This window comes from Anneissia japonica, unplaced genomic scaffold (genome assembly GCF_011630105.1).
Source record: "Anneissia japonica isolate Jap-2015-1 unplaced genomic scaffold, ASM1163010v1 scaffold1302_len1884557_cov193, whole genome shotgun sequence".
Lineage (NCBI taxonomy): Eukaryota > Metazoa > Echinodermata > Crinoidea > Comatulida > Comatulidae > Anneissia > Anneissia japonica.
In genome coordinates, this window is record NW_022736804.1 from 249,101 (window position 1) to 273,300 (window position 24,200).

The window sequence follows — 24,200 nt, forward strand, 5'->3', positions numbered from 1 at the left end:
GAGTTAAACTTTCAATGAATAAAACTTGACAACAGTTTCATTTTTTTTTTAGAAACTGTATGGAAGATTTTGTGAAGTCACCAACTGCGTTTACAAAAACACATCAATCTATGAACTCTGTTGATTGCACAGTTAAACCAGCATATACCAGAGGTCAGGTAACTGACTCCGACATTGTCCAATCAGTGGTATCCGTTTGTGACATACTATTAGATGTTGCTAAGCACCAAAGTAAAGAGGTGAGATGCATTTGATTGCTCTGCTCTAGCCTGTCGTAGGCCAGCAGGCCTTCTATTGTTTGCAATTTCTGGTCCTTTGGTAGAGTTATGCTCTATCATAGACATTTCAAAGTAAGGCAAACGTATATACTGTATGCAACACAGTTATTTAAAATGTAGCACTACAATATTGTAGTGCTTAGCAATTTTAATATGCCCAGCAGTAAACATGTTTTTATATATTATATTATTTCATATGTAGCATTAACATGGGGTTCATATGTGGTGCTGATATGTTTCATTAGTGGCACATATATTGGAGCATTAACTGCTTGCCACATGATGCTTATAGAGAAATGAAAGTTTTTATGATTACTCACTATCTATCACCCTTGACTGATGGCAAGATAGTCTAACCCAACCCTTTCTCCACTGAGCGCACCTAACTTCCCCTTTATTGACCTACATGTCTTCTCAATTTTTTTATATTATTTTATTACCCTCTAGACAAGGAAAAAACATCTTATTGCTGTGCCCTCTACAAGGAAGAACCTACGAAGCTTAGCATTGGCAGTGTCTTCATCAAGCCCTGTGCTACTGGAAGGTCCTGTAGGTTGTGGCAAAACGTCACTTGTAGAGTACCTTGCGGAGCTGACCGGGAGAAGTACTAGAAGCAACTTACTGAGGGTGCAGCTTGGTGATCAGACTGATAGCAAGGTACGTGGCATTGGTTGTCGTCTTCATAGTAGTATATCACTACTATTGTTACTGATTTCGGTACTTCCGCTGAAAACATCATCTTTATTACTGGTCATGATCATAATTGATTTAGTTGTCATACTCACTATATCGTATTATGGACATTATCTGCTTCATCGTCAACCTTGTTGGCATAATTATTATAATTATAAACATAATCATACTCATAGTATTATCATTAACATGATACAGTTGAACTTGCATAAGTCGAATCCAAAATGGCATTGAAAAATTGTGAGACTTGGATAAAATTCGACTTACAGATGGTTAAGTGAAAACACAACAATGTATGTAAAATAAGAAAATTATTTGAGTTAGGCAAAGTCGACTTAGCTAAGTTTAACTGTATTTTATGATCCTACCTTTAAATTTATCCAGGCCCTTCTCGGAACTTACTGTTGTACGGACATACCTGGTGAATTCAAATGGATAGCAGGGCCCCTTACACAGGTGAGCTAACAATTTCATTTATACTAATATATCAGAACTTTTATCACCTTACCATGTTAAGATTTTGTTTGAATTTACAAGCATTGTTGACTTCAAATGTTTAAAAAATGTAAGCTGCTAATTTCTGTACCTTTTATGTAGGCTGTTTTGTCAGGGCATTGGATACTGTTGGAAGACATTGACTATGCTCCGATGGATGTTGTATCAACCTTGTTACCACTGTTAGAGAGCAGGTCACTTAGTTTGCCAGGACACGGCAACACCATACAGACGGCACCTGGATTCCAACTATTTGCAACTCAGAGGTAAATTGCAATTTGCATTTTCAATAGGATCATATTTACTATAGTAAATGTCTGTTATTTTGCCTCTAACCTGGTAAAGCTGTCTCTAACCTCGTTAAATGCATCTAACCTGGTAAAAATACACTTTTTGATGTGCATCTTACCTTTTGATATGCCAAAGACCTATGTTATACCAAAGATTACAGCAAATGAATGCTTAAATGTAAATCTAAATTGCTCATAAACCTATTAATGATAGTGTATCCCTCTTAAACCTGGTCAGGGCTCAATTTAACTTTTTTGATAACTAGCTAACTGGGCTAGTTGACTAGAGATTTTACTAGCCCACAGAATATTTTACTAGCCCACAGACAGGAAACAATTTTGTTTCAAAATATTGAAACTTGAAAGTGACAATTAAATTTGAAAATTGATTAGGCCTAGTAATTTCATGATTTGCGTAGCAATCTTTGATGGATGTTAATATTCAATTACCAACACAAATGCAGTTGAGGACTCAAAATACATGAATTAATCATACGTAATATGTTTCTTATTTAATAAAAAATCACGGTGCTGTAAAATCGACTCTGTTTATAACAGGGAGATGCAAGTCGGTATTTTAATAATCACCAGTGTAGCTGTTGAATGTTTAGGTCTCAAGTCACTCACCCTAGAAATCTAGGCTAGCCTACTACTAGGCCTAGGTGATGAGACCTATTGCAGTAAGGCCTACAGTAGGCCAGCCTACCTGCATAGCATTGAAAATCACCAGTATTTAATTATTGAATATAAAAGTTGAACATTTTAAAATTACAGTCATGACAAAATAATATGAATGTAAGGTAGTAGTATAAATGCCTACCAGATTGGACAGACGATCTTCTGTTGAGATTAAAACCATGCCTAAACTGTAGCCTGTGTTTAGTGAACAGTTGACTTAGGGATCATCTTGGTAATTGAACACTCGCCACATGGCAGGAGCTCAAAGCTAGCTGCAGTGTACTGTCTGAGCTGTGGTGCCTCATGCAGGGATCATTTCAAAAAGTTTTTTTTTCATTTATTTATTTAAAAAAAAAATGTTTTCTTGCCTACTTTTACACTAGACAGTTGGGCACCATGAGGAGGTAAATAGGTTTTTACTAGACATTGTACGCCGGGCTATTACTAAATCGAGTCCTGCTGGTCATAATGCCATTTTACCTTAAAAATGTAAAAATGTATCTCTTAACTAACCTGGTAAAACATCTGAAATTTATCATACCTTTGAACCTAATGATGCTAGTTTTTAATGTATTTTTACATTACAATCTACTATACAGGTTAGTAAATAGTGGTGGCAGTTTTGTGAGACAACAGCATAGTCATTCCGCAATGCTGGACAGGATGTGGACCAGAATTCAGGTGGAACCTCTGTCAACAGACGAACTACGTCAGGTAGGTTAAGTTTCTCTCATTAAATGTCTCTTGTGTAAATAACCTCATCACAGATTGTAAAGCCTTGTATTTAACAGTTGGTTAAAAAATAAAAATCATCGGTAATCATCTTCTGGTCACTGCAGGTTGTGGTAACTTTGTATCCAAAACTTATCACAGTGGCGGATAGGCTTCTGGAAATTTACTCGCTAATATCAGCCGGAGGACATCATGGCGACAATGACAACATGTCGGAGGGTACAGAGCGTCTTAGTCTAAGTGGTCGTCTGTTCTCAACAAGAGATTTGATCAAGTGGTGCGATAGAATTGTCGCTAGTTATGATCACGGCAAGTCTCATACAGCAAATATGATATTCCTAGAGGTAAATATACTTTATTATATAATTTTAGGAATATAAATCATATTCTGTTGTGTAACCTTGAAAAGAATGTCATTAAAGTAAGAATCGCTTTCTGTTTTGCATTTTGTTGAAAGATAAAAGTCATTTTCTGTTTCACATATGTATTCAATGTTAACATTTTTTTAAATTTTATTTTAACATTCATTCTGTTTGTTTTTATTTTGTTGTTTCTATTAGGCTCTGGATTGTTTTTGCTCATCATCCTCCAAACCAGCTAAAAGAGCCCGGCTTGGCGAGGTCATCGGCACCAAGCTTAATGTTTCCAAAGAGAAATCGAACTTTTTTTCCACCAAATACAAACCATCATTTGCAGTTGAGGAGGATCGGTGCATTGTGGGTAGGACGCAACTTCGGTGTATCCCGCGTGACCAGATCCAGTTTCAACGGTAAGCAGAAATTAATTTCATACAAATTTATTATTTCTCAAAAAAATGACTTTCTCATTTAGCCACCCATACTTGTTGCTAAATTATATGTGGCAAAGACAAGCAAAACCACTCACTCGTCGCAAATCCGGTACTGGAGATAACGGGCAAAACATGCTGAAATGTCAACATTTTTTAAATCTATTTTATGGCACTAAGCTAACATTTATATCATGCTATGCTGCTATTTTCCTCATTTTCAATGTTAAAGCAACAATTTTTAACGATTTGTTGATGGTTTCTGCCTAAGAAATGCCTGAAATCGTAAACTTTATTAAAGGCTGATTTCTCAGATATTGTTCTTTAAACAGCTGTATATTTATACTCCTGTAACTTCATAAAGAAGTGTTGGATTTAAATGATTCTTTTACCATTTTATAGCTCTCATTTTACTGTTTAACCCTGTATTAATAATTAAAAATCAATTTTTGCGACAAGTGGCTGGTTCGGCTTGTCTTTGCCACATATGTAGTTGATAAAAGTTCTTTTCTCTTGATAGTGTCACCACATCTAATTTTGCCTTTACTCGACATTCCTGCATACTTCTTGAACGTGTTGCTGTGTGCATAAATAACAATGAGCCTGTGTTGTTGGTGGGTGAAACTGGAACGGGCAAGACCTCATCCATCCAATACCTAGCTGACCTTACCAACCACAGGTTAAAGGTCATAAACATGAACCAACAGAGTGATAGTGCAGATTTACTCGGAGGGTAAATAACACCTACCATGGCAATTATTTAAAAAAAAAATATTTATAATGAGAAACAAACCAATATGATAAAATTATATACAGTGCTTTAAAAAATCAGTTAAAAATATTAAAATTGTAGTAATAACTACAGTCCTTCTATCAAGCAGTTTTTAGAATATAATACAAATTATTTTTTTTTAGTCTTTGACTACTTAGAAATATTGAAATCTTGTTATAATATATTAATCATATTTTATCTTGCCTGAAATATATATGTATGTCCATTTTTAAAAAGTCTTTGTATGCATTTAGTTTACTGTAATTGATAAAAACTTGCATTAATACTTTTTCAGGTACAAACCAATTGATATAAAACAGCTAATTACGCCGATCCGCAAACAATTTGAGGAGAATTTCGGCAGGATGTTTTCCCGAAGTCATAATGAGAAATTCCTTGGCCACATCCAGACTTGTTACTATGCAGGGCGCTGGACAACCTTGCTTAAATTAATGATGCATAGCCAGCAAGCTGCTGTCAAGCGATTACAGGCTGTCAACGACGTCTCTCAAGATCAAGCTCCAGTTGATGGGGAAGCAACACCAGAGGAGTTCTGGAGAAATCTTGGAGAGCGTATTCAGCAACTACTGCTTCAAATTAAACACTCAGAAAATATGCTGGCTTTTTCGTTTGTAGAAGTAAGTATATAGATGGGTTCTTGGGGTGCCCGTCATCTAATTACACTAGTCTTGGTTTAATCCCAGCGAATTCCCCTTTCTAAGCCATGCACACACTATCAGATTTTGTAATGTTTGATCAGACTTTTAAAAACTTTTTTTATTTCATTCAGTTTGAAACCAGCAATTTAAACAATGATATGTCTGTGATGTGTGCGAGTTACTAACTATTAAAATATAAGTACATTCTTGTTGCGCTTGTTTTTGTATCTAGGGGACACTGGTGAAAGCTTTGACCAATGGAAATTGGGTTCTACTTGATGAGATTAACCTGGCAACTGCCGAGACTTTAGAGTGTCTAAGTGGGTTGCTTGAAAGTACATCTGGATCTGTGGTCTTGATGGAAAGAGGGTAAGAGTAATCATCAGTCATTAGATATATGAGGAACCAGTGAAAGTCATTGCTATAGATGATTGTATGTTTAAAAAATGTCAGATTTTTTTTTTGTAAATGATGAAATAATTTATTGCTGAAAATAAGTTGTTGAGCAGTAAACGTTCTGATGCATTCACTATCTCCATGTTACAGTTGTACAAATAACAGATATTTCAATAATTTTTTTATTATTCTTTCCTATTAGTGACTTGGTGCCAGTAGTTCGACATAATAATTTCCGGCTCTTTGCTTGTATGAACCCTGCCACTGATGTCGGCAAGAAGGAATTGCCAATTGGAATAAGAAACAGGTACATATTTTTTCTTTTAGTTTGATTCGTTGCTACTACCTACATGATGTTTCAACAAACATGTTATAGCACCAGACATTTGCCTCATGATGTTTTGTAAATGACTGAAAGCTGTAAATGTAGCAGAATGTTTCACAAGTAGCATCAGCAACCTGCCACATGATGTTTTATAGATAAATGAAATATTTTTAAGATTACTTGTTATCTATCACCCTTGACTGATGGCAAACTGATGCTGTTTTCTAGCCAGCCCCCTTTCTCCCCCCCCCCTTTTTACCAATTCAAGACATAACTCTTCTATTAATAATTTTATTTCCTATTGTAGGTTCTCTGAATTTTTTATTGATGAATTGGAAGAAGTTTCAGATTTAAAGATTTTAGTGAATAGTTACGTGAATGGACTGGGACTGTCAGCTAAACAACTTGATGGTATTGTTAAGTAAGTAGAATTGCTGACATGTTTTGAATCGTCTCCCATACAAGGTAATAGATCATAAAAGTACTTGAGGGTTGCCATCCTAAAAACAGCGTATTGTCGCTAAATGTTAAACTGAGTAATTAACATAAGAATGACAGTATTGTATACTTCAGTACAGATAAGCCGTAATAGATTTTACTCATAAATTTCACAATAGTAAGTTAATTGTAGTAAATGATCCTATCTATCTAAAGCTTATAATGTTGAGAATATATTAAAAAGTCAGTTTTCTGGTTTTTGTCACTGAAGCTGGTTTTGGCATGAAAAGACCCACTTTTTTTGAGAATGATTATTTGTTTGATCCATGATTTCGTACTAAACCTATCCTATTCCTCTCCCCTTCCCAACCCCAGGTTTTACCAAGTTATTCGTGTAGAAGCAGAACAAAAACTGACAGATGGTACAGGTCATCGACCTCATTACAGGTAAAGAATTATCTACGAATTATGAATATATTTATTTTATTACAATTTAAATTAAAATAAGCCTCTATTCTTGTTTTTTATTGATATAATTAAAAAAGAATAAATATAATAAACATAGTAATTAGTATTTTTGGAAATACAGTAAAGCTTCCATTTTACGAACAGTCGATTTTACGAATGTGCATTGCTCCGATGATGTCATCATCGACCAATTATTACCGTAAAAAGTCTGATTGCGCATGTTTTACAAAGTGATAATGTATATTTTTCTTAATAAAATGAAGTTTGTTGTATTTATTTATTAATAGTTCGATCTTTTCTTCTATTTCTGGTATCACTATGTTAATGTAATAAACCTAACCAGAACAACAAACTGCCAATGCAAGTGTCGTCGGATTGAGCGTCGGAATGAGAGTGTTGGGGGTCAGCAACCTATTGATAGAAAGGGCCATAAAACATACAGATGTTTGAATAAGAGTTAAAATAATATTTTGTTAATTGGAGAATGCCAACGAATAAAATACATCGGTTTTTATCGAAGGTAAATTCAGCTAGGCTCTAGCACGGTAGACCACGCTGCTGCACTGTCGGTTGTACTAGGCCTGGCCGTTGTCAGCCTATCGGTGCTCAATGGCAGGTGATAACTAGTCCTAGGTATTGGAAACTGACACCCGATCTAGTTTACAAATTTTTCAATTTATGAACACCCCTTGGTATCAAGTGGTATGTAAAATGGACGTTTTACTGTATATACTTTGGTTTTTAATTTTTATCTAGTTTGAGGACATTATGCCGGGCTTTACGATTGGCTGCAATTAATCCGTATGGAAATGTTCTTCGGTCCCTTTACGAGGTATGTAATCCAATTGTAATCCTGTGTTTATTTTCATTCGAAAATCTTAATTTGAATGTTTTCTTTTTTTGATATATTAAAAATTCAGTATTTTTTCTTCCACTTTTATAGAGTTTCTGCCTCAGCTTTTTGACTCAACTAGACAGGGGGTCGCATCCGCAGGTGGAACAGCTGATCATTAAACATGTCATTGGTAAAGCTAATGTACGTGGTATGTTAAAACAACCGATACCACCCCCTGCATCCGGTCAGTGCAGTAAGATTGAAGGGTATTGGATCAGGCTCGGCGACATTGAGCCAAAGGTGGCGGAGGATTATGTGTTGACAGCGTCGGTGAAAGCTAATCTGCGTGATTTAGTTCGCATTGTCTCTGCAGGGTAAGTATCTCGTTTTCCAGTTAGTATGCAGATTAATTCATATATACACTATGGGCAATCCTTGGACCATACTGCCTTAATTAAAATCAACAACAAAAAAAAGTCAAAGTAGTAGAGTTGTTTTCGAGATGACGTAATGTCAAACTAAAAAAAGTTAGTTGGTCTCATATAAGAAAATCGTTTGTCAAAAATGGCAATCCACATTAAAATAGTATGATAACTCAAAATCCATTGCATGTGTGTGGTTTGCATGACGGCTATAGAAATTAATAACACTTTACACATTTTGTGTCCTAATGATATCATAAGAATTGTATAAAAATGTATTATATTTTCTTGGCTTATGTAGGAGTTTTCCTGTGTTAATACAAGGAGAGACATCTGTTGGTAAAACCAGTCTGATTCAGTGGTTAGCAAAAGCCACGGGCAACCGTTGTGTGAGAGTGAACAATCACGAGCACACTGACTTGCAAGAGTATGTTGGTTTCTATGCAGCAGACGAGATGGGCAAGCTGATGTTTAAGGAAGGTACGTTGCTGATACTAGTGTTCACATATACCGATGTTAATAAAATAATTTTTTTTTTATAGAGCTCTTGACAACACCCATGTTTTGATTTGCATTTCAGGTGTTTTGGTGGAGTGCATGAGAAAGGGATATTGGATTATACTTGATGAGCTCAATCTCGCACCCTCTGATGTTCTGGAGGCATTAAATAGGGTAAGAGACATCAATAATTGTGTTAAATTAGCTGTGGTGCCTGATTTTTAACATGAGAGGTATTGGTTCGGATCTTGCATTGGTTCACTTCTTGTAACGTGTCTGGACTTCATTCAGCTTTTTCAGTGTACGTTTCTTTTTGTTGAATTTAGTTGTTGGATGATAATCGAGAACTTTACATACCAGAGACGCAAGAAACGGTTCAGGCACACCCACAGTTTATGTTGTTCGCTACCCAGAATCCTGCTGGTCAATATGGTGGTCGAAAGGTAATGAAGGCAGTTAGATTTTCAACTAGTTGTTAATAACAATAATCCTAATGTCAAATAATGTAATTTTTATTAATATTTATAAATAATAATAGTTTATAATTTTGCTAAAATAATTAAATTGTATTGAACATTTAATAGTTGCTCGCTTGGAAATGATGACAAACATTCGCGCTTCGCCTGAACATTCATGATTATAACATCTAATTTTCTTCACTTCAATTTCTGATCCAAGCATGGGAACTTCATAAATTCTGTTGATACTGTAGATGAGATTAAGATGTTTTTTAATAGAATACAATTCCAACTTGTTAAATTTTGATGAAATCTGTGCAGGTGTTATCGAGAGCCTTTCGTAATCGTTTTGTTGAGCTGCACTTTGATGAAATCCCAAGCCGTGAGTTACAACAGATTCTACATGACCGTTGTGCATTGCCCAAGTCGTACTGCATGAGGCTTGTGGCTGTGATGTTAGAATTGCAGGTAATGACAAAACTATTAATTCTTAGATACTATTTCATTTATTGAGTGAAATCATAGATTATGTGTTAACGATAGTGCAAATGGAAGAACTTAGAAAATTTCATAATGCATATTATATAATTCATATTATTTTGTTGTCAGACCTTTAAAGATGGAAGTGCATTTATTTATATTCTGTATTTTGTACTTAGACACGGCGGAAGAGCTCTGGGGTATTTGCTGGCAAGCATGGTTACATCACACTTCGAGATTTGTTTCGCTGGGCCGAAAGGTACCGGAAAGCGAGCTCCGTACATACAGGATTCTACGATTGGGATCAGCATTTAGCAGACAATGGTAAGTAAGAGCTGTCTTTTGTATTCCGGTCTTGACTGGTGTATTCTACTTTTGGCTAGTAATATCTGGCCTGTGTACATTGATATTTCATTTGGACAATGTTGACAAACAAATGTTAAACTGCTCTTTCTAATGTATGTTTCATATTTTAAAAATGTTTTGTATATTAAAGGTTACATGTTGCTTGCGGGTAGAGTGCGACGTCCTGAGGAGAGGCTAGTGATTCAGGAGGTTATTGAGAAGCACATGAAACGTAAAGTAGAACCAACGAACCTGTTCACAATGTCCGACAGCACTTCAAATATCGCTCGTCCACTATTGGAACAAGTAACAAAACAAACATTAGATGGTTTCTCGCATGTGGTGTGGACTTACAGTATGAGACGTCTTGCAGTGTTGGTGGGACAAGCTCTCAAGTTTGGGGAACCAGTACTACTAGTGGGAGAGACAGGGTGAGTCAATGGCATGTTAGTTTTCTCAGTTCCACTTTCTAATTTCATGCAGGATTGGATGAATGTCGGCAAAAAAGCAGGCATAACTGTTTATTTTCCATATTTATAAACATAATTTTTCACTGCGAGAATCTCCCATTCTAGTATGTCTGCTTCTTAATTATTAAGATATCATCTTTTATAATTTCAGCTGTGGTAAGACAACTATTTGCCAGCTGTTTGCTGCCCTCTCTCAACAGTCTCTTTACACAGTGAACTGCCATCTGCACACTGAATCGTCAGATTTTCTGGGTGGGCTGAGGCCAGTCAGGCATCATGATGACAATGACGTAAGTGGATAAATCTCTGCCCACCCACATAATTACATCCCTTTGGAATTGTGGGTTTGGAAAATTTCATAAAAACTATATTATAATGTATTATTCATATTTTCAGTGCTCCTATTGGTGATTCTAGCAATCATGAAATATAAATATTTATTTCTGTAATTTAAATAATGCTTGTTGCCAAAAACAAAAAATTACTTTTCTATGTATTATTCTAAGTGGTTGTTTGTTTTATGTGTGGTTTTTCTTTTTAAAGGAAAATAGCCAGAAGCTATTTGAATGGAGGGATGGACCTCTAGTACAAGCCATGAGAGAGGGCGCTGCATTCCTCATCGATGAGATATCATTGGCTGACGATTCTGTCTTGGAACGCTTGAACAGTGTCCTCGAAATTGAAAGATCGCTACTCCTAGCTGAGAAAGGAAGCGGCGAGAAGTTCACAGACGAAACAGAATTAATAAAAGCTGACGAACGGTTCCATGTTTTTTCTACTATGAATCCCGGAGGAGACTTTGGCAAGAAAGAGGTTAGATATTTAGCTGTTTGAAATTTCCCATTGCAGTGGTTGAGACTTTGCCATGAGAGACATTAAAAGATACAATGTTGAAGATGAATCTGTTGCACTAATTACATTACGCTTGGTCTACATTGTCAAATTTTATGTGACCATTGTGGGTGATGTGCCCGTATATGGGCATGATAATGTCATATCCAAATAGGGGCATATCACATTTATTTGTCACATAAAAATTTGATAGTGTGTACAAAGTTCAAAGTATAATTATATAGGTAATTGTTGATTATATTAAATATGTATCTTTAAAGACAGATTTTACCATATTATTTTGCTTATCTTGCTTTTGATTGGTTGTTTTCTTGGAAATGATGAATGGATATTCGCGCTTCGTATGAAACACAATGATTATAATATCCTTATTAAATTTCTTCACTACATTTTCTGATCCAAGATGATAACAAAAGCTTCTTGTATATATTAATTTCTGTTTTCATTTTTAAAACCAAGATTTTTGTTTTCTTGTAAAGCTTTCTCCTGCATTGAGGAATCGTTTCACTGAAATCTGGTGTCCACAACCACGAGATCGTAATGACATGGTTCAAATTATCGAGCACAACATCTGCGATGGAGTGCAGCTCGGAAATCAGGAGGATGGTTCAAGCGGAATAGGGAAAGGTATCATGAACTTCGTGGAGTGGTTCACAAACACAGAAGCTGGGAAAAGGTAATAAAATGTCATTCATGTAACAGTTTAAGATATAGTTAATATTAATAGAAAGCTTTTCTATTGCCAGAAACAATTTAAAAGTAATATGCATTGGTTATGAATGTGATTTGTAATGAAAATTTAGTTAGAGAAGGAATTATAGTTTCCCACATTGATCACATTTTGTACATACATCCTGTTTATTATTGTCCATGAACAGAAATATTTTGCCAAAAAAATTATTAAATTATAAAAACGTGATTTACGTGAATAAATCTTGCTTTCAATCTGTAATGTTCTTAGAAATGATGAATGGATATTCGCGCTTGGGATGATAATCAATGATTTTAACATCCTTATTATTTCTTCACTACTATTTCTGATCTAAGATACAATAAAAAAGCAATGAAACCCTCTTTTAAAACACATCTAAAGAAATACTTTCTAGTATAATGTATATTTTACACATTTGAATTTGTGTTTCAGGTTTACAGTGAGCATTCGCGACATCTTAGCTTGGGTGAATTTCATCAATACAAGCTGTGACACAGAGAACAATAAAGCATTGGATGTTGCCGAGGCCTTCATACATGGGGCATGCCTGGTATTTCTAGATAGCCTTGGATCTGGTAAGTTTACAGTTCTTGTCTACTGTAATAATATCTATTCTACGATTGGTACACAAAGGGAAAATTGTAAATAGATAAATACCCCACTGAGAAAACTTTTTTTGATGTAATTTCAGGAACCAGTCTAGGTAGTGGAGTTTCACCGGATGATGCCTATCGCTCCTCGCTTGAATATCTGCAATACGAGTTAAATAAGCTTGCTGGTTATACTGTTGATGTTTCCAATTTGCTGGTCAGTGTGGACAAAAATGGAAGCCATGTAAAGAACCCTATTAAGGAAACAGTGGAAATATTTGGCATCGAACCATTCTTTTTAAACAAAGGTGTGTGTATACCGATTTCAATACTACAGTTCATTTATGTTAATTTTATTATTGTTGCAATTATTTAATAAATTATTGTAATCAACATAATTGTAAATGCAATCACTTGGAAAGCAATTTCTAGTGTGCTCTGTCATTCACACCATTTCATTGATTTATTCAGACAAACATTCATGAATTGAAAATAAACAAACCAAATTTGCATGCTTCAAAGCATATCCTCAAAACATATACAGTAAGTTATAAAACACATGTAGACGCTATAAATTGATTGTTGTTGTTGCGATTCTCTAAATTCTAGGCCCACTAAGAATGGATGGGAGCAACAACAGCTATGCCTTGCATGCCCCTACAACATCCCTGAATGCTCAACGTGTCTTGCGAGCCTTGCAACTACCGAAGGCTATTCTCCTTGAAGGGTCTCCAGGAGTGGGCAAGACAAGCTTAGTGTCAGCCATAGCAAGGGCATCAGGTCATCAACTAGTTCGCATCAATCTATCTGAACAGACAGTAAGTTTTGTAACTTTTCAATTTAATTTGTGATAAAAAAAACTTATGGATTTTAAAGCGTTAATTTGCTTAGCATACATGTAGACAGACCAGACATAGAAAATGGTTTGTACAAATAATAAGCATTGCTAGGTACACAGCCTCGGAAAAAATTACTGATTTCGAGTTGTTTTCTGATGTACATATTTGGGTTTTGTAGGATGTGACAGATTTATTTGGTGCTGATCTACCGGTAGAAGGAGGCGAGGGAGGACAGTTCGCATGGCGTGATGGGCCACTTCTAAGTGCTCTCAAGTCTGGACACTGGATTGTCCTGGATGAGGTAGGCTCCTACATTTGGCAAAGTAAAATATAGATTTTTATGCGCAAGAATATTTTTTTCTCTGTTTAATCATTCAATACATGATTTTTTTGTTTTTCTTTCCCTCTGTAGTTGAACCTGGCTTCCCAGTCTGTCCTAGAAGGCCTAAATGCATGTCTAGATCACAGGGCAGAGGTCGTGGTTCCTGAACTTGGCATGACTTTCAGCGTTAAGACAGAGACAAGGTTGTTTGCGTGTCAGAACCCACTCGTCCAGGGTGGTGGTCGTAAAGGCTTGCCCAAGTCGTTCCTCAACAGGTTCACACAGGTAACATTGTGCTATTGTTTAGAAAGACGAATACTTAGAGATCTCTAGGTCCCCGGTTCACTTCCCATTGCTGCTCTCCTTGTGTTACAGCTGATTGGTTGAAATGCAAGTTACAATAGCGCACCGCCTTTCGGATGAGACGTTTTAGCCGTTGGTCCCGTGCGCAGTACACGTTTCGTACAAGATTAGGGGAATGTCTCCCGGTGTACTGCCCAATTCACAAACAACAAGTTTTTGGACTTGGTGGGTTGTCCTTGGTGTGATTCACACCAAGTACTCCTATTCCTAATATTTATATTTGCCACTGTATTTGCACTGTAACACAAAATAGCTAAATTGGAATACATAGTAGAAGAAACATTGAAAACAACTCCAACATTTCAGAATCTTATTTTTCTATTTTTGTATTATTTTGAAATTGATGTTTCAATTTTGTTCCAGGTTTACATTGAGCCGTTAACATCCGTTGACCTGCTATTCATAGCTACAACAATGTACCCACAGTTACCAGCTGAGTGTCTAGAGAAGATGGTAGAATTCAGCAACTTGGTAAGAACTTGATTGAATGTATTGTTTGTCTAATTTTGGGATTTTTTTTCAATTACAACTTGAGAAGCTGTTCAGTTCTAAGTTAACTTTCTCCTACAGGGGATCCCTGGATGGTTTATAAACCAAGTCAGATAATATGATGAGAGTTAGGGCTGTTACTATCTTGTCATTACTTACCCGGTTGAACCAATAAATGCTAATGTCTCCTGAATAAAAAACTTACCAATGGCTCTAACCTTTTCTATCAGCTTTACAAACAGACCATGGTGGAATGTGCATGGGGTCAGCGTGGTGGTCCATGGGAATTTAATCTCCGTGATCTTTTCCGTTGGTGTGACCTTATGGTGCACGATCAGCATGGTGTGTGGAATCCAGGACAGCATGTCTCGCTGATCTACTCCGATAGACTAAGGACAGTTGCAGACAAAGCTAAGGTACAGTACCATCATGCTCATAATTATTTACTTATCTATCTTTTCATTGAATTTCATTTCTAATGATCAGGGAGATGATTACAACTCAACTGGTGATGGCAACTGCAATGATGATTATGATATGATAATAATAATGAGTTGGATGATGATGGCAAGTTCAGTGATGATTATGATATGATAATAATAATGAGGGGGACAATGATGTCAAATGCATTTGAGATTACTATTATGATTAGAATAGGGATAACTACAAACGATGATTGATGAAAATGGTTATGATAGCTACAAAAACGATAGATAAAGGCATGATGACAATCATTTTAATGTATGCATGCGGTTCTGTTTTACGTAATAAATGAGATTAATATGTTTCGTGTTTATCATTATGCTTGGCTTTGTGTAGGTAAAGGAGCTTTTTGATGATGTTTTCTTGGCGAAGGCTGATAAATTCATTGATGCTTACTTCTATGAATATTCCAGGCAATTTCACATTACACCAAATACTATACAGGTGAGGAGCCTCTGATACATGAATATGTATTCTGAATGTAAACATTAGTGATACAGATACTGTACTGTTGAATTACGCAAGACTGACAATATTTTGCTTCATTTATAAATTTAATTTTGATACGTTTTTGTAGGTTGGTAATGCAATCCTGGCACGCAAGACCTCTGCACAAGTTCCTGATGCACATTCCATGTCGCCGTTATTCTTTCTGCATCACAGCCTGGATGCGCTGGAAGGAGTGATGAAGTGTGTAGAGATGAACTGGATGGCTATACTTGTAAGTAGAAGTACAGTAGTCACAAATTCGCACAAAATCTAGTGTTTTACAGATTATCATGTTTATATTTAATACATTTTTTGTTACTTGTTTATTTGAGACCAATTATAATTGGGGTTAAGTGTAGTCCAGTTTAGTATGAGTCAAATTCTAATAACTGTGTGTCTTGATTCATTTATTCTAGTCTTTGAGAAAAGTTTAAAATCAGTATGAAATAAATAATCTAATAAATATTATTGCATACTTAGGTTGGCCCCAAGTCATGTGGCAAAACGTCATTGGTCCAGAGTCTAGCCAAACTAACGGGTAACAAATTGCAAGTGTTAGCGATGAACAGTGCAATGGACACCACAGAACTACTGGGTGGATTTGAACAGGTAATTTTAATAGTTTTACAAATCTCCTCTTCTATTACAGCATATTTTTTGTATAGGATGCAAAAAGGAATACATTTAATAAAGATAAAGATGATGGTTATGTGATTGGTAAATATGATTATAATATATTATTAACTTCAGTTTGCATATTTTGATTGACTGAGTCATTGCGTTCACGGGGTCAACTTATATTTTATTTTACATTTTACAGGCTGATTACAATCGCCATTGGGATGAGCTGTATACCAATGTCAAATCAGTTGTATACGCCACAGTGAGGTCTTTGCTTGTGTTGGGTAACCAGAAGCCAATGAGAATGGCATATCAACTGTTAAATACGTGGTACGACTTTCAGGCATCTAACAGAAGTGGTAAGTTATTTGGTTTTGATTTCTTTGGTGTTCATTGACAGTAGTTGGCAATGGTAGTATAACTTAACAGTAACATACTGCCCTCTATGTTTTAACCCTGTTAGGCTCTGCACAAGCAAATTTGTCTGTTGACCGGTTGATGGTTCTGGAGAATGTCGTAATTATGACCAAACAGATGTCTAACAGTTTACAGATACCTTGCACAACAGGTAAATCTAGATGATGGGAAAATAATTTTGATTTATAAATATTTTTTATAATTATTTTTGCTTTTACATATTTAGTTTTGATTAAAACCAAATAAAAATATATAACTTTTTTTTCTATCAGAATACAAATTGTCTGACCTGTTCAGTGGCATCGATCAGTTGAAGACTAAATTTGAGCAAGCTGAGGGGGCATTAATGTCTGGGGGTGGTAAATTTGAGTGGATTGATGGAATGTTGGTGACTGCTTTAAATAAGGGACATTGGCTGCTAATAGATAATGTAAATCTCTGTAGGTAGGTTGAAACCTTGTTGCATAATCAAAGTCATAAAAAGAGAAGTTAAGCTAAAAAGAAAATATAAGAATAATTATATAAATGTCTTAAGTGAACTGCTTTAGAGAAAGTGCAGTAAAGAAGATATAGTCAGCATTAAAAAGGAAGTTGTATATTTGAGCCATTTATTGAAGCTGTATTTTACATTGCAGTCCATCTGTTCTTGATCGCCTGAATGGTCTACTTGAGCCAAATGGTGTCCTCAGCATCAGTGAAAGAGGAGTTATTGATGGCATGGTTCCTACCATCACACCACATCCGACCTTCAGGTAGCTATAAGAAATTGATAGAATTATAATAAAATTTAATAGTTGTGTGGCAACCTTGGATTTTCCAGTCATGGGAAATACAACTTATGTCATAGTCTTGTAAAATAAACCATATGAACATTGATTTGTTACTGTATGTTGTGATATTTTCATATTTTGTTGTGTTTATTTTTAGATTGTTTCTAGCAATGGACCCAAAGCATGGTGAAATCTCCAGAGCCATGAGGAATAGAGGTGTTGAGATTTATATCTTGGGTGAGGTGAGTTAAAAAGTATTTAAGTATCACTGGTGGTGTTGTCACTCTATTGCTTGACTTTTGTCTGGCAGCCCAGAAATTTGCTGTAGGCTTTTTGTGTGATTATATCTTATTTTACTTATTTGTTGTGTAAATTTGATAATATATTTATAAATAAATAAATCTAATTATTTTTTAACAAATTTGATCCTTTTTGTTACAGAATGAAGGTGGAGCGTACACGAAGGCAGACTTAACTACTATGCTTCATGGAATTGGACTGAAAAATGCACAATTAGTTGAGTTTCTTATCTCCACTCACTCCACAATGATAAACAAGACAACAGGCAAGTGACAATGTGTTTTTTGGTTTTTTTTTGTTTAGCCTAGTCATGTCTGCAAATTGCAGGAGCGATTGTTCAATTTCTTATGTAAAAATTGTTCAGTGAGCACAAAATGTATAGAAATATACTAAATCACTTGATTGAGAATTTAATTTTTATTAGAATTGAATTATTGGTATCATTAATTCTGTTATAATTTCATTCTAGGTTTTGAAGCTTACACTGTTCTTGACTTATTACGTGCTGCTGCTCTCATTGTACAACAAGTAGAACGAGGATTAGTCTTGACTACAGCTGTTCGAAATAGCTGCTTAGATGTGTATGTACAAAGCCAGCTTTTGAGTGCTAACAAACAGGTAGGTGATGCTAAATACTGTGTACTCATGACCATTAGATTTGACTTGGCAGCTTTCTTTTTCCCCCATAAAAGTATGGTAATAAAAATAATTTTACAACCTCTGAAAACATTTTAATATTTTTTCCCCATAGAACTCACTGTCAGTTCTTGAACAGTGCTTGGAAGAGTGTAGTCTGCTCAACCACAGTCAGCAGGCAGACAGTCACTCATCTGTCCAATCAGCTTCAATTCTCAGTGTTCAAGAGATTTGCTCAAACTCTAGGCTGAGTATGATCAGTATGGAAGCTACGGCTTTACGGACCATATTGAACCAGTTGACAGAGCACGACCAACTGTGGCATCTGCTTCAGCCAGCAGTCCTGGTGTATCTGGAGCAGACAACTGCCAATGATTGGAAACTGAGAAGTGATTGGCTGACAAATATATGGAAATCGCATCCAGCGCTGGCAGACAAGGCAATGACAAGCTCACCAGAATACCCAGACTTTGTCCGGTGTATGCCAGCAATAGTAGAAGCATGTCTCCAGAGATTACTCACCAGTCCTTTGGTGGATAAGTATAAAGAACAGATGTCTCGGCTTCAAATATACCTCAAAGGTACATTATTATATACTCTCTGATCAAGCTAGTCTTATGAGTTCAGTACCTTTGATTATGACTTCGAGATTTCTAATGTGAAAAATAGAGAAGCCTTGTGTGTATTAGAAAAAACCTTGATATTCCACACTAATAAAGACTTATATAAAAGATATCAAATGATTTTTGTAGATATTCCAGACTTGCCGTTGGACATGAACTGGAACCAGCAGCAACTGCACATGCTCATGACGAAGATCAGACGAACAAGTGGTGATGGCACAGAGTTGGACTCCACTATTCTCTACAGGTAATGAATATTATGAAAATTGTTTTGAGTAGATGATCTTTTTACCGCGATATCTACTATCAAGTAATATTTTATTAAAGGCACAATGCTTTTGAAAATTATTAAACATAGTATAAAAGATGTTTGTTTTGCTGATTGCATTTTTTATGTTTATGATTTTTGTTCTCTTGTCTGTAGGTTCAGTGTGCTGTTGGTGAGAAGCCTAATCAAATATGTTGAAGGAGCAAGCCTAGATGGCATTCGTAACCGGACACAACCACCTCGAAGTCCGCTACAGTTTTCTTATGCTTTAAATCAAGGTAGATTTATTACATTTCATAGCAGACTATTTGATTTTGATTTTATTCTACTTGCTTTTGTTTTGCCAGCTATATAACACATTACTGTCTGAAATTTAATAAAATTGTGTGGTTTATTATTTTTTATTAGCCTAGCAATAAATAATGAATATGACAACACTTTAGGTTGCTTAAGTTGTGAACCTTAGAAGACTTATTTTAACACTCTGCCTGCCAAACACAGAGATCTCCGTGTTTGGTAACACAACGCTCGACTGCCAAACATGGAGATCTCCGTGTTTCAGGTTTTTTAATGGAATCCGATAGATGGGGTAATTACCGACATGTACTAACAATTTAAACACTGTATTCAGTCTGGACCGCAAGTATTTCACTATTTGTCTGTTTACATTGGCATAGAGCAGTATTGCTTTACTTACAAAAAATCACGATTATCTCAGCTTCCTCGTGCGAAATTGCGTAAATCTCTAAAAGCGAGTCATTTTCAGATTGTGATTAGAATAAAATGTTTGGTACCATTGTAAAGCTAAAATGTTTGTAGTTCTTGTAGTATTCACTACATGTCAATCGGATCACATCACACTCTCAACAAGCTTTGGAAAAGTGTTAAAATTTTCTAAAAAGTCTGGCGGTGGCTGATACTATTTTTTCAAACCTCTGGCGGTCAAAGTGTTAAGATTATAAATAAGTATACAAGTTTAATTATCAAAGTTTAAAGAAAAAAGTATATCAGTATTTAAATAAGTATATTAAGTAGTGTATATAAGTAAGTATATCTAGTTACACTTGTTGATATCTCATCTTTATCATTTGTTTATAGGCTTGATTTCTGTAGATCATCTACCGCACCCATCCTTTGCTCATTTGTACCCTCTACTCCAAGCTTGGGATGGTTACATCATGACCAGGTTGATGGACTTGACGACGCCACTCACAGAAGATCAGTTGCATGAGGTAAACATCAGTATTTTTAACTTTTTGGTTCCGATTAACTTTAATTCCTACTATGGAATAGTAGGAAGGCCAGTGCTAAAACTATGGCCATGTACTACCGTTGTGGTATGCCTGAATGGATCTACTATAGTGTGATAAGATTGAATTGTTCTCACGATAAACGAGTTGCAATACACCAACTGAAATGTGCCAACCGTTCACCTACAGCACAGGTGGCCAAAATGTGGCCGCTGCCAGTGGTGTTTTAGCAGCCCGCAAAAATGAATTACAAACCCTATGTGTGTGGCTCGCCAACCATTTGGCTATAAAACACATTGTTTGCTGCCCGGCACCGAATCAAAATAAAAAGTAATAGTAAAACTGAGCATAAACTGGCCATAAAACAGTGTATGAAGGTTTTTGAAAGTGCACTGATAATACATCAAAGTCTAGGTGAGGCCCTCGGAGTTGTATCAAAAACTCACTTTGGCCCTCCGACCAATTTTAATGCCCACCCCTGACCCAATCCCTAGCCCCAACCTTGTTTGTTTTGGTCAGAAGGAGCAAGCCTAGCTAGTCTAGTGTTTCAGTTTATTTATTAGGCCAACATGGTGTGACAACAGACCCATTTTGTCTTCTCTCTCCCCCCACCCAATGAAAACTTCAAAAATTGAAATGTATAAAAACAAATATTCCAAATATTAACACTGTGTTGACACTGTCAGAAAGTAAGATGAAACTTTAAAATAATCTCCCCATTCGTTTTAAAAAGCTGTTTTAATTGACAAATAAACTTTTGTATTTGTTCAAAATAAATTATTACTTGCCATTATAAAGTAACCATAGAATTGAGAAAACTGCTCTTTAAATACACAGGAATTCCAGACCAATACATTTAGTATTCTTACTTGCAGCATTGTGGAACGACCAGGACGTCAGACCAAAAATATTAATTTGCCTCCTAAACATTATTTTGTTTGCCTATCCTTGATATTTTTGGTCTCAAAGCACAATTTTGGGCCATACTAAGCCATAAAAACTCTCCCCATGAACCCTTCCAGGATTTATTATTCTGGGACCCTGATCAAGCCTGTATTCGGCGACTTGTCGGAACCCTCGTTGGCAATTTTTGTGAGCCACCATTGATTGAGATCGCAATATGTGTCTTGTAATCTTTAGCTAGTTGTGAAATAATGTATATAATATGTAATTTTTCCTATCCTCACTGTTGCTGTTAACTTGTGTTTACAATTTAGCTTTTGCTTAATAGTTTGTATCTCAACCAGCCATTGTTTAACACGGCATTGTTTTCCAGTATTTTGTCATGTAATTTGTATAAATATGTATAATTATCTTTAATTGTATGCACCAGTAGAGCTTACACAAGAGTAATGTGTTGCTTTTTATAAAAATGATTTATTTGTTAAAGTTCCTAGAAAAACATAATGAGTTGAATTATGTTTATCTAAATATGAACGCTTGTTTTGATAATGTTGAAATTTTAAAATGATCTATTTGTCATTGAATAACTTTTTGTTGAATGGATATAAAAAGACACGTTAAAAAAACACCAAAACCGAAAGGTCCACTGATTAATCTCAGATAAGATAGTATAATACATACTCTAAGTATCGAAATGCATGCCATCGTGTTGGGATTCAATATTTGGACATTAATTATGTCATCATCAGAAAACACAACTTAGCTTCATATAATTATTAATGTTTGTTAGCATTTTTATGTGTGCATGATTTTTTTATACGTGTTTATTAGTAGAAGTTATTCATACCAACTATGAAAGCTTGTGGCGAATTATGGAATAAAAATAAAATATGATTTGCCTAAATATAAGGCCAAAAAAAATAAATTGTTCGTTTGCCCTCTTTTTAAAAAAAAAATGATAAATAGGGGTGGGGTTTTTTTTTTTTTTTTTTTTTTTTAACATACTCAGATGGAAAAAAAAAACCCACAGAGGCCTAGAATGGCAATATCTTACATTAGGCAACAACTTTAGACAAATTTGTAGGGCATCTGGCAAAAAATTAAGATAAATTCACTCGTATTTTTTTTTTATTTTTAAAGAAAAAAGCTAAAAAAAAAAACTTTAGTTTTTTTTTTCCACCCATATTTTTTTCAGTGAGTTTGGGGCAGGTGAAGGAGGGCAAACAAACATTTTTATTTTCCTAATGTCATTTTCGCAGATACATGGACAAATCAAATGTTATTTGTCACAAAACCTGCAATTTCCAGAGTTTATTCTTCCTCTCATTTTAAGTTTCAAAGAACTCATTAATATTCATGAGTTTAATCTTTTCCATGTGTTTGTAGATCAGCAGAATTAGCCAAGAGTCCTTGAATTAACTTACCTAGGCCCAGTGAAAGCAAGTAAAAACTTCGCCATTTACTAAGGAAAAAAACACCATACAGATGAAAAATTTAGTTTAATAGGAAATAGCTGTAACAGTTTTCTGTCTACATATAGAAAAACCAATAGATGATTTGAAACAAATATAAATGAACACTAAACCCAACAGCAGTATATTTGAGCCAAGGATTTATTTGTAGGTAATTATAACAACTCCTATACATGAGCACATAAAACGATGTGATGGATTTTAAACATATCTTTGAAATTAACGTTGTTCTACAAAATGAAAATACATCATCTCTAAAAAAAAGCGTTCATATTTGATAGCAAAATTCTATGACTCTACACTGGTCACAGATTTTCATGGAGATGCATGGAGGCTCTGGCTATTAGAAGTTTCAAACCTGTATTATTAAACAATTGGTTGAGAGCATCCAGTGAGCTCTTAATACTTACTAAATTTCTAAGTGTGTACTTAATTTATTCACTTACTATTATTTGCTATTTATTCTTAACATTTCTCCCAACTGCTAATTATATATTTGTAGCTTACTCAATTGTTTATTTTTCTCCCCATAAACTTTAATCCGCTAGCATTCCCAGGCTCCTTCTACGCTATATGTTTATTGTACATTTGACATTGTTTATTTCCTTATATTAGTTTGACAGTTTAATTTTTGCTTTTATGATTGTTCTGTTTTAATCACTCTGTTACACTCCTGCAATATTTGTATCTGGCACACTTTATTCAAAATTTGAATACAAGGCCCACATACAGGCCCAACACGTAACACGATTGCCTTCCATGGGGCTGTCAGTTTTGGAGTTGCAATTAACGGGAACAGATCCAGAGATGTCCGAAAAGGGGGGGGGGATCAAGATAACCATTCTAAGGGATCCCCCAAATTAGGGGACCAAAAAAAATTCTCTCCCCCCCCCCCAACTCCACCCCTGATTAAATTTGCAAATCCAGGTACTGTACATGCCCAATTATTTCTTATAATAATAAAGCAGAGATGTTGAATATGGTTGTAAATAGAAGTCTGTTGTAAATACATATGGATAGATGATGTTTTACCATCATGGTTCTTGAAAATGATCAAGGAGATTGAAAATTTGAATCTTCAAAATGTTTTCTTATGAATGTTACTGTGTAAATGTTTTAATTAAATTAGTGGATCCTCTGGTTTTAAATAGGGATTAGCTAAGATAGATACCTTTATTATTGTCATAATACAAAGTACAATTTTGCTTTCATATTGCGAATCTGCTCCCGAGTATAAATATGTTACAAAAAAAAAACATGGTATCATAAAAACAATTATAAC

General features: G+C 35.3%; 1 protein-coding gene and 2 non-coding genes across 3 annotated transcripts in view; all 3 read left to right on the plus strand.

Annotated features, from left to right (window-relative positions):
- Positions 1-24,200, plus strand: part of LOC117116858 (midasin-like) — a 63,069-nt gene that overhangs the window by 8,155 nt on the left and 30,714 nt on the right. The window contains exons 6-50 of the mRNA XM_033260959.1: positions 53-239; positions 726-935; positions 1,356-1,427; positions 1,569-1,732; positions 3,034-3,148; positions 3,274-3,510; positions 3,727-3,935; positions 4,474-4,686; positions 5,021-5,363; positions 5,617-5,753; positions 5,983-6,087; positions 6,413-6,526; positions 6,919-6,990; positions 7,768-7,843; positions 7,955-8,220; positions 8,570-8,748; positions 8,849-8,940; positions 9,093-9,209; positions 9,546-9,692; positions 9,884-10,028; positions 10,201-10,480; positions 10,671-10,809; positions 11,063-11,332; positions 11,851-12,047; positions 12,516-12,658; positions 12,775-12,981; positions 13,283-13,491; positions 13,691-13,813; positions 13,925-14,119; positions 14,561-14,668; positions 14,917-15,102; positions 15,506-15,613; positions 15,747-15,890; positions 16,139-16,267; positions 16,479-16,638; positions 16,743-16,847; positions 16,969-17,140; positions 17,332-17,448; positions 17,624-17,708; positions 17,908-18,031; positions 18,236-18,384; positions 18,518-18,983; positions 19,155-19,272; positions 19,450-19,571; positions 20,392-20,525. Coding sequence (XP_033116850.1) covers positions 53-239; positions 726-935; positions 1,356-1,427; positions 1,569-1,732; positions 3,034-3,148; positions 3,274-3,510; positions 3,727-3,935; positions 4,474-4,686; positions 5,021-5,363; positions 5,617-5,753; positions 5,983-6,087; positions 6,413-6,526; positions 6,919-6,990; positions 7,768-7,843; positions 7,955-8,220; positions 8,570-8,748; positions 8,849-8,940; positions 9,093-9,209; positions 9,546-9,692; positions 9,884-10,028; positions 10,201-10,480; positions 10,671-10,809; positions 11,063-11,332; positions 11,851-12,047; positions 12,516-12,658; positions 12,775-12,981; positions 13,283-13,491; positions 13,691-13,813; positions 13,925-14,119; positions 14,561-14,668; positions 14,917-15,102; positions 15,506-15,613; positions 15,747-15,890; positions 16,139-16,267; positions 16,479-16,638; positions 16,743-16,847; positions 16,969-17,140; positions 17,332-17,448; positions 17,624-17,708; positions 17,908-18,031; positions 18,236-18,384; positions 18,518-18,983; positions 19,155-19,272; positions 19,450-19,571; positions 20,392-20,525 — 7,390 coding nt within the window. The remainder of the gene's footprint in view (positions 1-52; positions 240-725; positions 936-1,355; positions 1,428-1,568; positions 1,733-3,033; positions 3,149-3,273; positions 3,511-3,726; positions 3,936-4,473; positions 4,687-5,020; positions 5,364-5,616; positions 5,754-5,982; positions 6,088-6,412; positions 6,527-6,918; positions 6,991-7,767; positions 7,844-7,954; positions 8,221-8,569; positions 8,749-8,848; positions 8,941-9,092; positions 9,210-9,545; positions 9,693-9,883; positions 10,029-10,200; positions 10,481-10,670; positions 10,810-11,062; positions 11,333-11,850; positions 12,048-12,515; positions 12,659-12,774; positions 12,982-13,282; positions 13,492-13,690; positions 13,814-13,924; positions 14,120-14,560; positions 14,669-14,916; positions 15,103-15,505; positions 15,614-15,746; positions 15,891-16,138; positions 16,268-16,478; positions 16,639-16,742; positions 16,848-16,968; positions 17,141-17,331; positions 17,449-17,623; positions 17,709-17,907; positions 18,032-18,235; positions 18,385-18,517; positions 18,984-19,154; positions 19,273-19,449; positions 19,572-20,391; positions 20,526-24,200) is intronic.
- On the plus strand, positions 553-623 carry LOC117116929. The gene has a single exon (XR_004446836.1). It is a non-coding gene; the product is annotated as a small nucleolar RNA SNORD83 (small nucleolar RNA).
- Positions 6,242-6,314, plus strand: LOC117116928. Its single transcript, XR_004446835.1, has one exon. It is a non-coding gene; the product is annotated as a small nucleolar RNA SNORD83 (small nucleolar RNA).